General features: G+C 36.8%; 1 protein-coding gene across 1 annotated transcript; it reads left to right on the top strand.

Annotated features, from left to right (window-relative positions):
* Positions 1–1,013: 1,013 nt before the first annotated feature.
* Positions 1,014–19,558, top strand: LOC135680985 (uncharacterized). Its single transcript, XM_089113575.1, has 17 exons — positions 1,014–2,840; positions 3,468–3,590; positions 4,395–4,619; positions 5,137–5,222; positions 5,637–5,861; positions 6,480–6,788; positions 7,608–7,736; positions 8,805–8,999; positions 9,981–10,034; positions 12,748–12,845; positions 13,492–13,604; positions 14,044–14,331; positions 14,734–14,885; positions 15,406–15,518; positions 16,140–16,264; positions 16,859–17,002; positions 17,328–19,558. The coding sequence occupies exons 2-17, from the start codon at positions 3,512–3,514 to the stop codon at positions 17,606–17,608; spliced, it is 2,616 nt and encodes an 871-aa protein (XP_088969701.1). The 5' UTR covers positions 1,014–2,840; positions 3,468–3,511; the 3' UTR covers positions 17,609–19,558.
* Positions 19,559–19,582: the final 24 nt, after the last annotated feature.

Below are 19,582 nucleotides of genomic sequence, written 5' to 3'. Positions count from 1 at the left end.
CAGACAGATTTTATCACGTGAACATAAATCATTTCACGCAAACATCACTTCGTATGAAGTTGACGATCATTTGAAATCTCTTCCTCTATTTCAGAAATACTCCTTTATTTACATTTGTATTGCATCTCTTCCTTACCGTAATCTCAAATATTTTATTTTGTTTTCCACCGAATTAATTGACAAAAACATTACGAAAACTGACACCACCGTCATATCAGGAACCTTGTATATGTTGTCTATCAGATTATTAAGATGCCTCGGGAACTTTATAATGCTCATCCTTAAGATTAAACGGGTTTAAGAAGCAACATAAAGCTAAAATTTGGTTCTTATGAAATCTGCTAACTTGCTTCTATCTGTTAACAACGATATCCGTTTGAAAGTCGAATACAGAAAACTTTTTCTTACTTGTTAGGCCATTTCACAGCTTACAAATTGTGCTGTTTCCTAAATGTTTAATCAGTTGACCCAGTGTTTATCTCTAGAAATGTTGCGATTTTCTTAAATCTATGGAGGATTTCTTTCAAACGACTTCCTTACAAAAAGTAATGCTTAGAATCTAATATGGCTACTTACCAATACACTGATCTTAAGGCGGGCAATCATAATGGCGTCATCAAAACATGCGAGGCTATCTGTCGTCTTTTAATGATTCTAACCAAGGTAACAGAGTATAGTATGCGACTTCGCACCAAATACAAAAGGTGAACTGGTTGTATATTTTGCCTTGCATGAATCATTTATACGATTTGAGTTCTGGTTGCATGCTATTTAGAGACGTCCTGTCGGCTATTCATGACCAGAATACAACTTGTGGTTTGCGTCTCGATCATTTATACATACCCCCCGAAGCGTCTTATACATTAGTTAATTAGCTGAGCTGGTATACACATAGACCCTGATTCATGATATTACTGGCTGTAGGAGATAAGGTACAAAAGACGCTTTATGCAATTTACAACTTGAAATCACGAAATTTTTCCCCTTCTCAAGCTCCCTCTTACCCCAGTCCCCCCCCCCTCAATTTTTCCAAGAAATAAATTTTGTTTGTCTGTTTTTGTCTATTTCTCTTATAAAAATGACTGTTTACCGGTTTGTCATAACGTGTTCGATGCCGTATAGGCAAAGCTGTACACGCTATTTGGTGTTTAGAACAGGACGGTTCTAGGTTGCTACTCCTAGAAGAACAGAAGCTGCCTTTTTTACCTTACTTCCTTTCAAATCTATTCCATTTTCTATTAAGATTTACACATTCATCCATCGATTTGTAAAAAATGTGCTTTCCATAGCTGAGCAAAAGGGTATTTGATTATTTCGCATTTTTGGCACTTTGCAATGGTATAAGCGAAAGTTTTGTTTTTAAGTGAGAGTTAACTGGTTGAGCGCCGTGGTCAAGCAATTTATGGATTGCTTGCTTATATTATAATTTAAAGTTTAAATTGCATTTAATGGCTTGGGGTTGCGTTTCATAAGGGAAAGGTTTAAACTATTGTAGCATAGCTTGTTCGCTATCGTTTATTTGGTATAAGCAATTTTGATAATTTTGCGCCTATATTTCCAATGGTGTAATATTTCTGGATACTTCTGAGAGGTTAGAATTATCTGTGCAATGTGCAATGGAAATGGAAAAAACTGTGCAATGGAAATCAGCTTTATAACTTATGTTTTTAGAAGTAAGTTAATCTAGGACTTCTGTGTTTTCGTACACGGTGTTTGACTAAATTCTTAATTCATTCTTCAAGGCTGAAATAGTATTGAATTTCTCAGAATTCCTTCAAAATACAGTATTAATTTTTTCTTTTTGTTGGTTAATGCTCCTATTGATTTGTCACAAAATTAAGTTCTCGTTGGCAGCATTTTCTTTAACTACGAAGAAAGTTTCAAAGAAACGTTACTTAAAAAGAAGCTTCATGTTATTAGAAAAAGTTGTTAGATCACCCTCTCTACCATTGGGGAAGGCAATTTTACCCCTGAGCATGCCATCTTATAAGTTTACAGAGAAACCTTCTCTTCTGCAGGCCATTCAATGCTTTCAACAACATCTCTCTATAAAAACCTTTTAAATCTGTTAAAAGTTTTCAAGAAATCTTAAACGATAAGTTAATGGAGCTACTGAAATTTATTATCTGAGTGGTATATTGAATCAAAGTGAAATAGAAAACATATCAGGCCGGTAAACTCTCTTGCTCGGTGAAGACTAAAGTTTAGATATTATTCTATAGTAGACAAGTAGAAAAAATCTTGAAGGTTTAGGCCATTAGATAGATGACAAAATGGCTTTAATTATGTTTCCTCCATTTTTGCTTCTTTTGTCACCCTGTTAAGATTCTTGGAAATACGGTGGAACAAACAGAGCCCTTTGGAAAGGAGTGTTAGTTTTTATTTCTGATTTATCTTAATAATTATCAATCATGGATGTTATCTAGTTGTTTATCGAAATATTTTTACTGGATTGGTTATCAAACGTATTGTATTAATATTCTTAATTTTTTGTATGTTTCTGTAGGCTAGCGGAAATTTGAAAATTAAATCCATCTCGCCGCATCACACATCAGAGAGCATTCTGAACTGAGTAGATGAATAGCCATGCTATTTTCTAGATTCATCTAGATATTATTGCAGTTTTATTGTAGTAATGTAATAAGTAAGAAGTGTTATGAAGTGTGGTGTCTGGTGGTGAACGAGGCTGTCCTCTTTTCTCGGCGGATTTCGAACGAGAAGATCGAAAATGGAACGTTCGTTGTGACCTGTGACGAGACTCTTTATTTTCATTGACTTCTCTTTGGAAAAATTGCACGTTTAGGAAAACTCTGTCAATTGGACATATAAACTTTACCGTGGTGAGTAAACATTGCATGATTTGCTGCTATAGAAGTTGTAATTATGATTTGAGATCAACTTTTCCTGGAAACATAATAATTTTCAGATACGTTTCACAAAAGCTGCGTCTCTGCAGTGACGTTATGTTGCTGTAAATCAATACCCTATGTTTCGAAATTACAACACAGATAATATTTCGGGCTAGACTGCAGGCGTCCCGTATTTCGTTTGCTATAAAAAACAATTTTAAAAATCTTTACCTTTTCTCTAACCAAACTGTATGCTGCAACACAAGTTGCTCTGTAACCATGCTAGGGGAACGAAATTCTATAATTGTCTAGTGAGTGACTTAAACTAGAGTTTTAAGAAATCTTTCTAGAAATTGCTAGTCGACCATCCAAACCCTACAGATTTTTCGTAGGCCTACTTTAATGATATTGTAGTGTATAATCCCACCACTATTGTGTTAACCTTTTTTTTCGATTTTATTTAAGTGGTATTCGTTTCATCTAGCTAATTTTGACAATCATTTCAGTGTATCCTTTTTTCATACATAGGCCTACGTAGTATACAGATTTTACCCTTAATATACCCAAAACAGTTTATTCGTTGATGACGTAATCATATTTCGTTTTTCCTACATTCAGAAGCTGCAAGAAAATCTTATCATTAAAGGTTTCCAGATCAACAAATGGAAATTAAATATAAAGCAATCTTGGTTGCTTTGTCATTCCTACTATCCCAAATAAATGCAGAAAACCTTTGCGAAAGTATGTTTTAAAATTTTTAACATTTCTGTTCTGTCGTATTTAGACTTTTCTGTTCGAAAAACTGTATCGTTGATAACAAGCATTCTATCAGAACTAAGCTGATCTATGTTCCATTTTTATGAAAAATTGTTTGCATACTGTTGGCTATTAACTGTTCGACGATAATAGTTATTTTGAAGTTCATTAGGAATCATCAGCAACAAGGCTTAAATTAATAAATGTTTGGTTTTTTATTATCGCCATGTTTTTGAGGAACCTTGCATCAACCACAATCCTTACCAGAAGGCTTGATGCATTACAGCATTTGTGCACACTGTCGATACCTCCGAAATGTTTTAGGTGTACGGTGTCTCTAATTTTTACACTAAATTATTGATCTTATTCAAGGAACCCAAGAGGATATTCAAGTCCAATTTCTCGACACAGTAAATAAATCATAGTTTATTTGCCGACAAATTCAAAAATGTGTCGATTAGGCATCCCTGGATTGAAGAAATCAACTTGTTTGTAATGGAATCTTTTTCAAAGGGAATGTGACGCCCCCAATGCCCCTATAGCTACGGGTTTTAAAAGAATGGGGGAACAAGGAATTCCAAGGACTTTCTTGGCGGACATTGCACGATGATTCAGACTTTATTCAGCCTTTGGCAAGAACGAAAAATAATTACAACTCTGCAAGCAAGCCAAAACTAGGCAAAGAAGAGGATTAACAAAGAATAGGGAAATGTGCGCGCGATGATCGTCACTATTTTTTGTGATAATCAACAGTTTTCGTGTATCAAAGTTTACCTTTTCTGTTTTCAGAGAGTCCTGGGTTTGGAAAGGTTCCTTGTTGCCCAAAAGAATATGCCCAAGATTGCTGTGGAAAAGTAGATGCTTGCGATTCATCTTACACAGTTGGTCGTACACCCGCCGAAATGTACGGGCCACTGAAATACAAAGCACTTTGTTCAGAGCCCCTCAACACAACCTCATGTATAGCTGGTTTTTACAGGAATGCCACTGGTTTCAGCTTGCCCTGTCCTCCAGGTATGTTTTATGCTTGATAGGGATGTGCCTGATAGAAGCTGTGAAAGCAAATTCGTCAGGCTTCTTTGCGTTGATGGCTTTGGTTACATTTAACTTTCTTTGCAGTTTAAAGTGAGCAGACGTGAATTGTTATGGAACACAAACAAGGGCTCTTGCAATTATCTCTAGAAATTACAATGCCAAGAAGTAGGAATTGAGTAACTTTTGATAGAATGAGAACCAAGGGAAGATTGGCCCTCTCCCCCTAATTAGTCCCCTCCTAGAGCTCCAAAGAGGAAGAAGAACTCCGTGCAAAGTCTAGCTAGTAACTTAAGCAAGGAATTTTCTTTACGATACTTTTAAAATAGACATTTACTGTAGAGAGTAGATTTGATGGTCTAGAGAAAGAAACATAAATTCACGGGTTTCACCATTTTTTCAAATTTTGAAGTGTCATTATATTCGATGTTGCTGACATTGTGTGTGCTTGTATGTGCTTTTTGACTTAGTGCTCTAATACATTTTTAAACCTGTTTAGGGTATGTCTGCCCAGAAGATGAAACCTGTATTATTCCATGCCCCAAGGGATCATTCTGCAGACCATACGAGCTGGTGAATGTCACTGTAAGTATTCTTGCTTTTAAAATACCCTCAACTGCAACCTGCCCCTTTTAGCCCTTTCCCCAAATTACGTCATATATGCGCGCGGGCGCAATGCATTGTTGGTTTTGTAGTCACGCATTGCCTTATTGCTTTTGTTTACATTGACCTAGTAATCTTGACTGCTTTAAACATCTACAAAAATGCCATTGAAAATGTATCAAAATGTAAGAAATGAAACTATAAAAGTTGGAAACCACCGCCTTAGTTGTTTTTCAAAACTCTTGCCCGGGCTCTGGTGACATGGAAGGTGCAGTGGAAATACCAGGCTTGGAAATTACCAAATTGTTGGTCGAAATAGGCCCTTTATAGGTGTCTTTCACTATACCGAGCGAATGGTGCCCATTCCTTTCATGGGTCTTGATAATCTTTTTGTAGCGAGGATACAAATCAATGTGCAAGCGCCTCGGTAAGTGCTGCAGGAGTGAGACTGGTGATACCGCCACGCCAGTGCTAAATGAAGACGGAAGCTATATGTGTCCTGGCGCTTTTAAAAATGAGCCATGTCCGAGAGGATACTTCTGCGAGAAATCAACAGAGAAAATCATATGCCCTAAAGGATATTATTGCCGAGAAGGAACAACAAAAGCTTATAAGTGCCCGGTGAGTTTACAGTCAAAGTTTTGACTTGCCCAGCTGTATAAGATGAATATAATGATTACTTTTTCTAAATTTTCCGATAAATTATTATTGCCGATAAAGTTTGTTTTCATCTATGATTTTCCCCTTCATACCTCTCCCCCGACGTTAGAAAAAAAGACGATAGAAGAGCAAAGTTAATCTGTTTTCTTTTGCTGCCAAGTTGAGCTGCAACGGAACTTCTACGTCTCTCCGAGGATACCACAACCTATTTTGCGCCCAGATTCATTATAGTATGCCAGTTTGTTGCAACGACGACGTGAGGTGATCTGGCCCGCATGAAGCAACTTGTCCCGCAAAAATAATTCTGCCCGTGGAAAAGAAATTTGCCCGCAGAAAAACTTTTTCCCGAAGAAAGTATTTCGGTGCTTATAAGCAACCTGGCCAGTAGAAAGTTCTGTACTCTGTTTTCTTAAAGACATTTCCTTCTAGAAAGTAGCTAGAATTTCATAAAGCAATTTGGCCGGGAAAAAGTAATTCTTCTGCCAAAGCTGTTTCCTTTCAAAAAGGTTTCATCTCGCAGAAAGTAATTATCTTCAGTGTCACTCAATCACTTATTTGTCTTCTTTTTGTCACATGCAGGCATTTTCAATTTGTAAGGAGGGTGAGTCTGCACCGCTGCAAAATGCGATTGGTCCAGTTGTCACAATCGTTGTTATCATGTTCATCATTGGCACGTATGCTGTTTTCGAACATTTCCGTCTGCTGAAATACTTTGCTAACCATTACTGGAGGGCGATTACAGGGGACTTGCATTACAGTGTTGAGGATGGCATAAAATATCTGATAACCACAATGGAGGATTTCGCATGCTCGACCGATGCTCAGTTGGAACCAAAAGATTACACCATAGATCTGAGTTTTTCAGACCTGTCTTTGACACTGAAGGGCGTGAGTTGAATTAGAGCACTGAATTCTTTTACTTTAGATTTATATTGCCAGATTTATCTTATTTAGACAAGGAGAGTTCGTTTTCTGTCTTTGGCTCTTCAACTAGGTAATAGGTTAGTTGCCATCGATTGGTTAAAAATCAAGGACCAATCAAAGGCGTAATTCTTCCTCCGATCTGCAACTGGATATAAATATTGTGCTTACCTTTGGTCATTAACCGACGTTTGTACTCAAGTAAGGTAAACTATCCTCTAGTGTGCCATGACAAACTTTAGTATCCTATATTTCCATTTCTTCGTGCTATCTTCAAAGTCTCCATACCAAAAGCTTGTCTCCTTTTAAGTCACCAAGATCACTTGTACCTGGAGCTTTCTTTCAGGGAAACTCTTATCAGTTAAGAAAATTTATAAAAAGTTTAAGTCCAAAGAAACATAAGCTAGAACAGTTGTTTGCAAAATATCTAAAATTTATCACGACAAAGACATTTTAGGGAGGACAAAGACAATCTTTAAAAAGTTTGCATGTAATAAAGTAATTGTGATTAGTTATTTCAAGAATAACTTTGGTGATAAGATATCAAGGTGCCAAGGTTAGTAAAAGAAAAAGTTTCAAATACTGGCAACGTAGCATCCTGTTGATATGTCTTCAAGAATTATTTTAGGCAAATGTCCAATGAAATTATGTTAAAAAATCTCTTAGATTATGCCAATGAACGGTTTGGTTTTCTGCACATATCTGACTCGAAGACATTTTCGATTACTAAAGCACCAAAAACCTTTCTTTTCAGAGTTTTTAGACTTAACATTTCCTTATTTTTAGAGTGGCAAACTTGTCCTCCAAGCTGTAACCGGAGAAATTCGAAGCGGCGAAGTAACTGCGATTATGGGTCCTAGTGGAGCTGGGAAAACCACATTGCTTAACGTAGTCAGTGACAAAGCTTTCTACGGGGTATGCATGCTTTGTTTTTTGCTCTATATGTTTGATCGAAGTATAATGAGGCTGGATTTTGAATCAGCATTTAGACTATGTATATATACCATACTAGAGAGCAGATGCAATCGAATATTCCCTTTGCTCAAAATAGATCAAGACGATTCAGTCAGTAGGGATTTCATTTTGACAACACAATCAAGATTATGTACCATGAAAAAGGGAATATCTGAAACAATTGAAGCTTTCCTTTTCTGAAACTAAAAACAAGAATATTTATGTTGCCAATTTTGTTTTGTGCTTTAACTTGGGTTTGTTTATCTTTTTTGTAAATTGGCTAAGAACAGCAAAACGTCTGGTACACTCTTTTATAAGCATCAAAAAATTTCAGCCTAGGCTGAATTTTTTCGCTTGTTTTCTAAATGTTGTTCTTATCTTTTCGCACTTTTTCTTCTACGACGAAACGCTGTAAGTTTTTCTGGGACAATTATATAGCAGAATTCTTTCAGTTTTTCATTTGATGTCGGTCATGTTCTTATATTTTTCCAATATTTTTGCAAATCTTATAAAGTGTGTTATTGTAAAAGAGAAAGTACTTGAACTGATTTCCTATCTGCCCTTTTATGAAGTAAGAAACTAGACAAAGTTTTTTAGAAGCGAAAAACGGCAGGGGAACCATGGATCAGCACAACTGCTTCATATGTCTAAACTAAAATAGCATTTGGCATGCCCTGAATTCATTTAGCTACGTGATGGAAAGATAGATTATGTATAACAGGAAATAATCGTTTCATAGAATCATCTCTAATACATCTTTATACTTCGTTTTCGTTTATACTTTAATATTGTAAAATTGTTCAATTTTTGTGTCTATTGCCTTTCTCTAAATCAAGTGTCTCGTGAAACTGAAGCAATGCTCGCATATTCTCTCCAAGCCCAGATTTATATACAGCGTTCTACCTACATGCTTTATTTTAAACAATTGTTGTATCCCATTCTCTTACCCTTACATTTTCTTGCTCGTTCATCAATCTCTGAAGCAATTCTATAGTTAAGCGGCTCATTTTTCTTTTTTTGTTTTCGTAGAAAATGGAAGGAATTTTAAGAGCTAATGGTGAAGTTATCGCAAGTTTGAGAAAGTTTAAGAAAATTGTTGGGTTTGTCCCTCAAGAAGACACGATGCATCGAACACTAACTGTGACAGAGGTTTTGACCTTCCAAGCCAATCTTCGACTACCCCCTATATTTACAAAGAAGGAAATAAGCCAGAAAGTCAGCCAGGTCAGCTCATCCACTTGGTCTTTGATTCTTCTATTTAGCAGACGAAATGTACAAATTCATTCCGATGTTCTGGAATAACAACCTCAATGGTGCAAAGATTTATTTTCCATCATGAAATATCAACAAGTTCCACTTTAGGCCAAAACAAAGCAATGAACATTCTTCAGTTAAGGATTTTTGACAATCAATGAAAATATAGTGGTTTTATCCTTTCCTTTGGTGTACATAGAAGCGTTAACAGCGCTTCGAAATTTCCAACCCTGCACTGAGAGTTTCTAAACTGCTCGACAGCTTTGTACGGGATTATTTTTAAATTGTTTTTTTGTAAAAAACTGTGCGTTGTAGTAATATTATTAGGCTATATACCTGAAGTGAATCAATCAACATTTTTAGTTCATGAATTCAGGTAAATTGTTTCCCTGATAGACACATGTTGTTTGCAAAAATTACAGCGCACGTAGCACTGGCATTGCAAAAATAAAAAAACATGTGCACCCTCATTGAAAACATGTTAACCCAATTCATTCTGCCTTCTCTGCAATGCCACCATGATATATTTTGCGCCAGTTTTGCCTGATAGAATTGTCTCACCAAAACTTAGTTCTCACTGGTCTAGATCAAACTGTCGTTATTTCTAGTGTGGTGGCAAAATGATTCTTACTTGACAGTTGTGCCAGTTAGACCATGCATTCACTCCCATTGCATGCTCAAATTCTAAAACTTTTGATTTTTCCACCCATTTTTCTTGGTTGTATAGTAAGGCAAAGGTAAACTACAGAAAGTTGAACTAGGCTAGCAAATACTTAGGTAAAGTACCAAAGCTGGTGAGGCATTTTTGACGTTTGCACAAGTATAGGCCTTCTCTTCGAGGACTTTTTTTCACCCTCCTGTTACCCCAAATTTTACCACCCCGCCTTTTGATAACTTTTACCTGATGATGAAATCCCATCGTTTAGTTTTTCCAATGTATTCATTTTTTAGACACTAAAACTCCTGGAGATATCTCATATTGCAATGTCTCACATTGGAGATGAGGTATAGTATCATTTTTGCATTTTTAAATCCTCTGCCTCAATTTTGTTGATTCGTTGTTGTTTGTTAACCCTTTGTGTACAATGTTTAATCAGCTGCCAATATTTGTACCCGAAACTTCTTATTTCATCGTTAAATATATATATGTATGCATATATGCAACTGTCTGTAGAACGGGCTGGTTTCAAGTAATTTGAGCTGGCAAATGTTTGGCTTTTGCCAGCATATTCTGTTTGACTGCAAATGAATCAAGGCTGTTATATAAATTTACGCCTCCTTGGAAAGAAAACAATATTTTGAGAGCTTCTCTCCTTCAAAACCTGTATGAAGAAACGGCAAGTAATGAGAGAAGCTGCAGGTTGCGACGAAAGATGCTTGTGTAAATTGTTTGTTGCTCATAGAAACACAAAGTATGCCTCCTTCTTGTTTGACTGTGGCGCGGGACTGGTTTGCCAATGCTATAAACACAACGTAGCTTTAGAGATCAAATATCGATGCATTTCTGTTGTTGATGATGGGTAACTCGTCCTTGTGTTTTCTGCTATTCACAGCTCTTGATGCTTCAGCGTATACAAAGCTTCTTTATAACATCATTCCTAGTTTGGTAACTATTGTGGGCCTCACATCAAATACCACTTTCATTTACTGTATGTGGAAGACTGGTCAGACGGTCAAAATTTCAAACAAGTTCGTTATTTTGATGACTTCGTCAGATGTTGTCATCAGTATTCTACTGCCTGTTTATTTCTCGTTGGTTGCAACGAAAGACGGTGCCTTCCATTTTTGCGTGCTAAAAAAAGTAATAGAGTTCGTCTTCTTGACTGCGTGTTATTTTTCGTTCAATATTTTTTGCTGCATAACCCTGGACAGATTTCTCCATATCAAGAAGCCATTGACATACAGTGAATTCATGAATGGCTTTCGATTCAAACTCCTCGTTGCTGTTGGATTTCTTGTTGCTTTATTGACAGTCTTTGCACTTGTAATTTATCCGTCATTTCCAGTCTTGGTAGGGTCTTGTCTTTTTTCGATAATTTGCATTATAGCGATGGTTCTCGCTAACATTACGATGGCACATTCTCTCAAGTCGTACATGATAGGCAACCACACCCTTCAGGTAGGTAGTCAAAGTCAGGCATCATCCACCTTCTCCGGCAATAAGGATTCAACAAAAAACGCAAGAGACAGTATAATGCAGAATTCACGCCCAGTCAAGACCCTCAGATTGCTGACCGTCGCCTTAGCTGTTTTCTACGTTCCATATGACATTTTCACGATTATCTGGACATATTATTTGGTCTATTCAGATACTGGACCCAGCCTTTCCATGAGTATTGCACTATACTGCTCAGCAATTCTTATAATGTCTAACTCATGGGTGAATGCATTTATACTGATTCATGGCAATAGTAAATGCAGAAGATACCTCAATATGAAACTCAGCAGCAATGGCAGATTGGACTCTGCTACATCTAGACAGTAATGATGCTAGTAGGAATATGAGTGCCGTGCCAATGTCTCGGATTGGAGCCTATAAAAGAATCGTTCGGAATTTTAAATCTCCATACTAAAAAACCCTGCATACTGCAAAAAGTATAGCCTAGTGATGCGTCCAAGGCAGGGATCAAAACCAAGGGCAATGATAGTCGTTGTTGTACATCGTTGCTCTGCCAACCAGTAGCGATTACTAATCCAAACCACAAGTCGTGCCACTTACCCCCACAAACTTATAGTTTTATTTGCAGCCAAAAAATTACATAATTGTGATTAGCTGTGTTAAATTAAATAATGAATGTTTGAAAGCTACTTATTTTTGTCTTGCCTTTTTGTGTCGTGTTATCTTCACCCCTCTAAGCTTTTCATGCCTGTATTAAGTAGTTAACTAAAAGTATTATCCACGAACCATATCACTTTTTCAACTATTCACGAACCAGATTTCTTTCTCTAAGACCCTCGCTAGATATTGTTCTAAAGGGGGTTTGAATGTCGCATTTGCTGACAACGTAGGTAGACCATCCTTAACGTAGAAAAGGGTTAAATTCGAATTTAATTTATTTTCATGTTTAGGGTTATTTTCGTGACATTTAGGTTATAATTTTGATTGTCAAGTCTAAAACTGGATTGCGTACAGAGTATCGAGTACAGTAATGTTTCTTAAAGAATCGATTGGACTTTCCGTGGAAGATAAGAGCAGCATTCTAGGCACACATGTTAATGGGGGCAGGTGTTGTTAAACGACCTGCTTCCACTTGACATCAATTCCTTAATGCAGGAAATTTGCATCAATCAGTTTACTAACAAACTAGTGCTAATATCTTTGCATAAACAGTTTGCGTAGAATGTTTACTTTCAAAAGCAGCGCAATCCATGTCTGTGTTTGCCAAAAAATCTAATCAAAAGTCACTAGAAAATAACTTTGAAATATATCATACGGGAACTCGAGAAATCCCCACATCTTCAATATTATACAGATGGTGTGACTTGTTTTAAATAATTGATTACAGAGCGCGCATAAGTCTTTTGAAAGCAGGCAAGAACCTAAGTTTAGATACAACCATAATTATCTCAATTTGAACTGTAATATTTTCTGAGTTCTATTACTCTTTGGAGCTTTAGCCATCTTTTTCTCCCTTTTTCGTCACTTCTCCTTTTCTGCTTACAGATTTTATCATATTTTATATTACAGATATACATATCATATTTCAATTATTTCCAGGAACAACGAGGAATATCCGGTGGTCAGCGGAAACGTGTTAATATCGGAATGGAACTTATTGCTGACCCTACCTTACTCTTCCTTGATGAGCCAACCAGGTTTGTTTTTGATATGTTTCTTTCAATATGATACCACATCTGGAAAATACATCAAACTCTGAATGTTTAAAGATCCAAAATCACCATGGAGTTGTCCGGAAATACACAGCTTTTAGTCAAATAAAATTATATGTTAATTACAACCATCGCCATTTTCTATAGGAAATTGATGTATTCAGAAAGTTCTTGATATATTTGCTTATTTTCAAACATTTTCTGATGGTCGGCTAAATTTACGTCAGTAATTTTTGCTCACTCAATAGAAAGTGTGACGACCTTTCATGAAAATCTTAGAAATTAAAAGCACGTGCCAGCTCTGGGTAATAGGTCAATTCTATGTCTTTCAATCTTATGATATAACCATCCTTTCTTTGCTCATGTATATGGATCAACATTTCAGCTTTCTCCAACATTAATCGGAACGTTGCCGGAACTAGCTTCTAGATTATAAATTTTGCGGTTTTATGCTACTTTCTACCTGTAACTTAACGTATAACATCAATCACTTTGCCCTCTTAATGTCAGGCTTCTTGAAGTAACAGTCAAAAAATCTACGTAAAATAACAAATTACTTATTTTGTTAAACCATATACATTGAAATTTTATTTCTCAAGATTTTTTCAAGGTTGAGTGTTGTTTTTTCCAGTGGGCTCGATAGTACTTCAAGTTTGACTGTCCTAAATGCTCTTCGAAAAGTCGCCGAGAAAGGACGATTAACTGTCGCATGCGTCATCCATCAGCCGAGATACGAAATATTTCGTATGTATAACGTTATGTGTGCTTTATGATGCGATGTGCTTTATATTTTGTATTGCGTGTTTAGATTTCTCCATTTTTTATTGCAATGTCAACTCAATGTTTTCATTATTGGAAGATATGTTGTTTTTCATTCGGCGGTTGACTGGCAAGCAATGCTTGGAGGCGATTGCTCTCCATGCCCACCCTTCCACTTTTATTCACTGGGCCTTTTTCTATTGGCCATATTATACACAGGCGCTCCCTCTTTTGTCATAATACACCTCTACAGCAGCATCCCTGGGTATTCGAAGCGACTTCCCCCCTTGTTTCCTATCATAATCTCAAAGACGGCTTCAGGAACTCTCTCCTCTGCCTATATTTCACACAGCAAGAACCTGTAGGAAGAACTTTTTGTCGCTCTTCCATCATCTGATCTAGGTTGTTTTTTCTTCTCCAACAGGAATGTTCCACAACATATTGCTATTGGCACCTGGGGGCCGTACTGTGTACCAAGGCTCAGTCCCTGATGCAGAGACCTACTTTGCGTCCCTGGGATTCGTCATCCCGGAACACGCCAACCCAGCAGATTTCTACATGGATGTCATTGGCGGTGCTACAGGCGGCAACTTCTCTCATGATCCGGAGAAGCTACCGCATTACTGGATCGAGAAACGGGACAGCTTTGGGGCGACTAGCGTCAAGGTGGCGATGGCCGGGTCATGCGGAGATTGTGGCAAAGAATTCCGCAGTTAGGAACATTTACGTACCTTCGTTGTCGTGTCTTGCTATCGTTATGAACATCATCCTTATTATGATCGATCATCAATTATGATCAGCAACAGCAACAACATCAACTTCATCATCAAAGGCAATGACGACGAGGAATCATAAATTATTAAAGTCAATGGTTATAACTAATTTTCCTTGAACTCACCCTTATATGACAGCATTGTTAGTGTTAACATGGAGATACACACAACTTGCCTGGCTTTGCTCCACCCTCAGATATACACCAATAATAACTGTTCGCTCTTTTGATAGTTGTCATTTACAAATGTAGGCCTCTGATCCGCATGTTTTACTTAAGATTACACATGTTTTATCCTAAATGCTATGATTACTGTAAATGACATTCTTTGCTCTTTTTCAGTATCAGACCGTCCCGAACCCAACATGTTTAGCCAGTTCTTCAGCTTTCTCATTCGGGAGTTCATTCTTCAATTTCGCCAAATCAAAACAGTTCTTCTCGACACATTCCTTGTTCTTCTGGCTGGTGGTGTTCTTGGGAGCTTATACAGAGAGGTTGGTTTTTATGAATGAGGAATTGCTTGAGACAACCCTGTTTTATGATATTTATCATTAAAGTATATCTTTTCATCAAGACTTCGTGAGGTTTCTTATCATTGGCGGATGAGGAAAACTGTAAGCTAAAATTGTATAGCTCTCTATACAGGGCCATACTTTTAAACACAGACTATTAGTTATTGCCACAAGCTTAAAATAATGATTACCTTCAGATAATAAGTATGCGTTTATTGCCGGTTTTTGTTGTTTAGATGCAATAACAGTACCAATGTTGCATACCCAACCTCTCCCCTCTCAATGCTTACTCTCCATTTTATGTTCTTCTTCAGTTTCAAAGCTTGTTGGTAACCCAATTCTTATATCCCTTAGACAAAACAAGGTTTTTTGGTTTTAACGAAATTTTGTATGAAAGTAATGGTATGGGGGAAGAGTTTGGTAAATGCTTTGTACTCTGAGGCTTAGAAGTGAATGACGAAACAATGTCACATTTAAATCTTCTCTTTGCTACGTCTTTCAGGTTAAACTCAACCAGTTCCTCACAATGACAACAATGAGCGGTATGGGCATTGGTCTAGTGGCATGCATTCCAGCACTGCGTGTCTTTGGACAGTTGCGCCCAGTGTTTTGGAGGTCAGAGTCTTGAAGAATATTTTGCAATATGATAATCTAGATCCAACATATCTTTCATTCCAGGTATGATTAAGAGTTTCATCCTGCAATCAAATTGGATAATATATTGCTCAATTGAGACGGCGTAGTAGAAGAGGGAGGGAGGGAGACAAGGAGAGAAAGAGGAAGGAAGGGAGGAAGGGGTTATGGTGTTTAAATTTAGTAGAATATGCTAAATCTACCTTTTATTTTCCTCAAACTTTGCTTTGCATTATATTTCCAGAAATCCTCTTGACTTGTTTTAGACCAAGTAAAGTATGTTTTGGTTCACCAAGTCATGAATCTGTTTGGCCTCAAGAATGGAAGGGCGTGCCCAAAAGTAGAATACGTAGACAACATTTTCTCCTGCTACTTATACATATATAGCACTAAGCGATCGCAGCTGAGCTCGAGTACCCTTCCCAAGATGCAGTACATCAATAGGCCTCAAGTAAAGAAGTGTTACTTAAGAAGTATTTGTGTTGACACGATACACTCGCAGTAGAGATTATTTATGTCTCTTGGTAAACCATAGAAAAAAATGATTTATAGTGAAAGAGTGTAGAAAATTTGGCATATGCAGCTGTTTTTGTTTTGTTTCAGAGAGGCAAGTGTTGGGATCAATAGGTTCAGTTACTTCATGGCGGGAAATGTCTCCCAATTACCACAGATTGCTCTGATGCCCATCATTTATCTCTCCTTACAGTACACTTTCACGGCTCCTCGAGGTTTGTAACGCATTATTCAAATTTTCTTGGCTTTGCAAGGGTCTAGAGAAGCTCATGCAACCTACAAAACGATATTATGCATACAGAGATTTTAACAGAATATTCAATAAGAAATACCAAAGCCTTTCAATTTGCTTACCTTCAGTAACTTGTGAAAATATAATTTTTTTAGTGTTAGGAAAAGGGCAATGAATTCCCATTTGCTATTTTGAACAGCAGCATTTTTTCTTTTTCATTTCTCTGTGAACAATATAAGTGCTTTAGGATTATCGAATTAGAAATGCAGTTAACCCCCCCCCCCCCCAACCCAACTAATTTCCTTCTCTCTTTCTCATTCTTCCCAAATATGATACGAAGTCATGGGGGACATGAACTGTGGCTTTTTGCTTCTAGAACCTCCATCTAAGGCATATGGGACATGATAAACGAGCTGTGCACCTTTTTCCAAAAATTTGTCAGCTTGAATTGTGCCTTGCTTGTCACATAGGAAACATCAACTTCATCGGGACCTGAATTCTTCTTGAGGATCATGTAAACGGATCATTTTATTTTCCATATTTAACCACTGTACACCAACTGCTGCTTTTCTTGTAGGGTATCTGAATGATCACTATCTTGTCTCTCTGGCTGCTTGGTTCGGTGTATCAGGCTTTGGGTATCTCATTTCGTGTGTTTTCAACCCGCGTAATGCTCAGATGGCCACCGTTCTTTTCATACTCGTCTCTTCATTGCTTTCAGGTATGTTCTTCAAAAACAGTAGACTCTTTAATACTATTTAAATGGATAAGATTTGCAACTCCCTATGTGATATCAATTAATAAGATATTAAGTTAGCAAAGTTGAAATAATAAAATTCAAATAATCGATAGAAAACGTCGCTTGAACGTTTGAACAAAAAGCGAAAAAAGGGGATATTTCATATATCTTTGGGTTATTCTGAGAGCATTAGGTTCATGCAGGATTATTTCTTGTATTGAGTTGATGAACGTTTAGTAAGCAATTTTCCTCTTTCGAAGACCTTAATGGATTCTATATTCTCGCTGCAAACCTTATTCCATTTCAGGCTCATCACCAACCCTTTGCAAAATGAATGACTTGAAAGTCATTGGTCCTGCTTTCTACAGCCTCTCGTACGCTCGCTGGTATGTCGAGGCCCTCTTCGAAGCTGAGGTCAAACACTATGCCGCAGTCCACCAAAACGACATCGATTATTTCGCATTTAATCGAGATTACGCGCTGGACAAATACTGGGTATGCGTTGGTGTCTTGTTTGGGTATGGTTTCGTCACAAGAATAATAGCATTTTTGTGTTTGATTTTCATGAACAGAGGCAAGCAACAGTAACTAACTTTTTGGACACATTTTTTACTATGATATGTATAAGAAGACTTATTGTTTCTGTAAAAGTGGTATGAACTAAATAGACATCAAAGCTGTTCTTAAAAGTTGGGTGTTCCTCCAGTTTCATTACTTGTGTCATTGGTGCTTCTGGTATTATCTGAGTTTATGTAAGTAAGTGCCAGTATGTGGTGTTAAAAGGATTTGAAATACCAATAAAAAATGGTTTTCATAGCTAACATTATTTCTTATTGAGTACTGTAAGAAATTGAGAACAATTTTGCCTAAGTTTAGATTCCTCAGGTCGTTTTTTAAGGTTTGTATTATTTGTTAGTAAATGTTCTACTTCAGTACTATAGAAACTGTTTTTTGTTGTGTTTGAATTTTCCAGAATTTTTCATCGATGTCATTAACGTTTTGGTAAATTAAATCCCAATGTATAGTATTTCCCAGTTCAACAAATAAAAACATCCACCATAGCCAAGGTCAATCAATTAGACCATTTTATAACGTACTTCATCCTTTTATGCTTTTGTGACAAGTGATGATAAGAAAATGATTAAATTAGGTCTTAAAGAAATAACCCTCAAAAAAGCTGAGCTTGAAAGAGTAAATTGGAAATCATTGATTGATGATGATCTTGTTTTCTTAAGACTGTCAATACGTTGCATGTCTTCAAGTAAATATTTGTTGCAAGTAATAAAAATACGTTGCAAGTAAATATTTTTCGTTCATAAATAGTTCAAAAGGTTACAAGTAATGATGCAATCCCAGAGCATTATGATCGTACCAGGCCGTTTCATTTCTGGTCAAATTGTCGGTTATGTATATGAAGGATATTTTTAGAAGTCATATATTATGCTGGCTAACAAACTGATCTCCCAGGCGAAGCATTTCAATGCTGCTTTTACCCGGCTGTCCCCTCAACTCTGGATACAGGAATGATGTAACATGTTTGGTACTATAAAAGTCACAATCATGATGTGAAATATTGTGTACCGTAAAAATATCGTCGAATTGATATACAAATACTGTTAAAGCTCTATTAAGCCCAATGGAGGCATCTTATTTTTAAATGTTCGATGAGAAAGGGTCTCATTAGGGCTTATTAGAGAAGGGAGCTGTTTGAGACCTATTAAAAATACTTTTGTTGTTGTTATGTTTCAAAGTTTAAATGCCTTTTCAGATGCCCTGTGTCTTTCGCAACAGTGTCTAGCAATTTTTGTGAATTTTACGGTTGTTGACGGTTCTATTGTGATATAGTTGTTTGAAGGTCATGCGATCATACTTATAATTTTATTTGTTTCAGTCGTTTTGATCGTGAGAATTTCACACCTTTGTGAATTGGTTTATTAATATCACTTGGTCTCGTATTTTACTCTTGTTAGAAGGTCGGATTTCCTTTCTTGTACTTTAGATGGATTATAACACGGATTATTTGGTTTCATTTATAAAACTAGTAGTTGATGTCTGGGGATGGAAGATATCTCTTTGCTCTAGATCTGAAATTTAAACGACAGAACTCCAGGATTTTCTGAGCATTTGTGCTGGATAATTTCGAACTCATGCCAGGTCTACTCCCTTCAGGGTCCAAGAAGGGACAGGAGAGCACCCCTGTGTAACAAACCAGGCGTCATGTTTTCTTAATGGGGATAGCAGGTCAAATGGCAGGGGCAGCAAAATTTTACTTGTACTGGCAGGGGATGGGATGTCGTATCTACTAAGTCTGTACAGTACTGAGATGTCTGTTCATAGATAGGGAAGTGTCTATCCTCTATCTTTAAAGTTTTTGCCAACCTGTTAACAAATTTAATCAAAATTTCGGAGTTCTGGGCTTTAATAAAATGCAATTGTTTCCTAATTTTTTGTTTAATTTTTCTTTTGTCCAGTGTTGGTTTCTTATCCAAATAAATGTATTTGATCTGGAAAAAATTTTTTTCGTTTCATTTTGAGATTTGAACAAGCTTCCACATATTAACT

Source organism: Rhopilema esculentum, chromosome 18 (assembly GCF_057945365.1).
Source record: "Rhopilema esculentum isolate cy_ngs chromosome 18, ASM5794536v1, whole genome shotgun sequence".
NCBI lineage: Eukaryota > Metazoa > Cnidaria > Scyphozoa > Rhizostomeae > Rhizostomatidae > Rhopilema > Rhopilema esculentum.
The sequence above is the reverse complement of the archived record's forward strand: the minus strand, read 5'-3'. Positions and strand labels throughout refer to the sequence as shown.

Coding starts and splice junctions, on each gene's coding strand:
- LOC135680985 (XM_089113575.1), top strand. CDS start 3,512: ATGGAAATTAAATATAAAGCAATCTTGGTTGCTTTGTCATTCCTACTA. Junction 6,789..7,607: donor TGTCTTTGACACTGAAGGGC/GTGAGTTGAATT, acceptor CCTTATTTTTAG/AGTGGCAAACTTGTCCTCCA. Junction 9,000..9,980: donor TAAGCCAGAAAGTCAGCCAG/GTCAGCTCATCC, acceptor TTCATTTTTTAG/ACACTAAAACTCCTGGAGAT.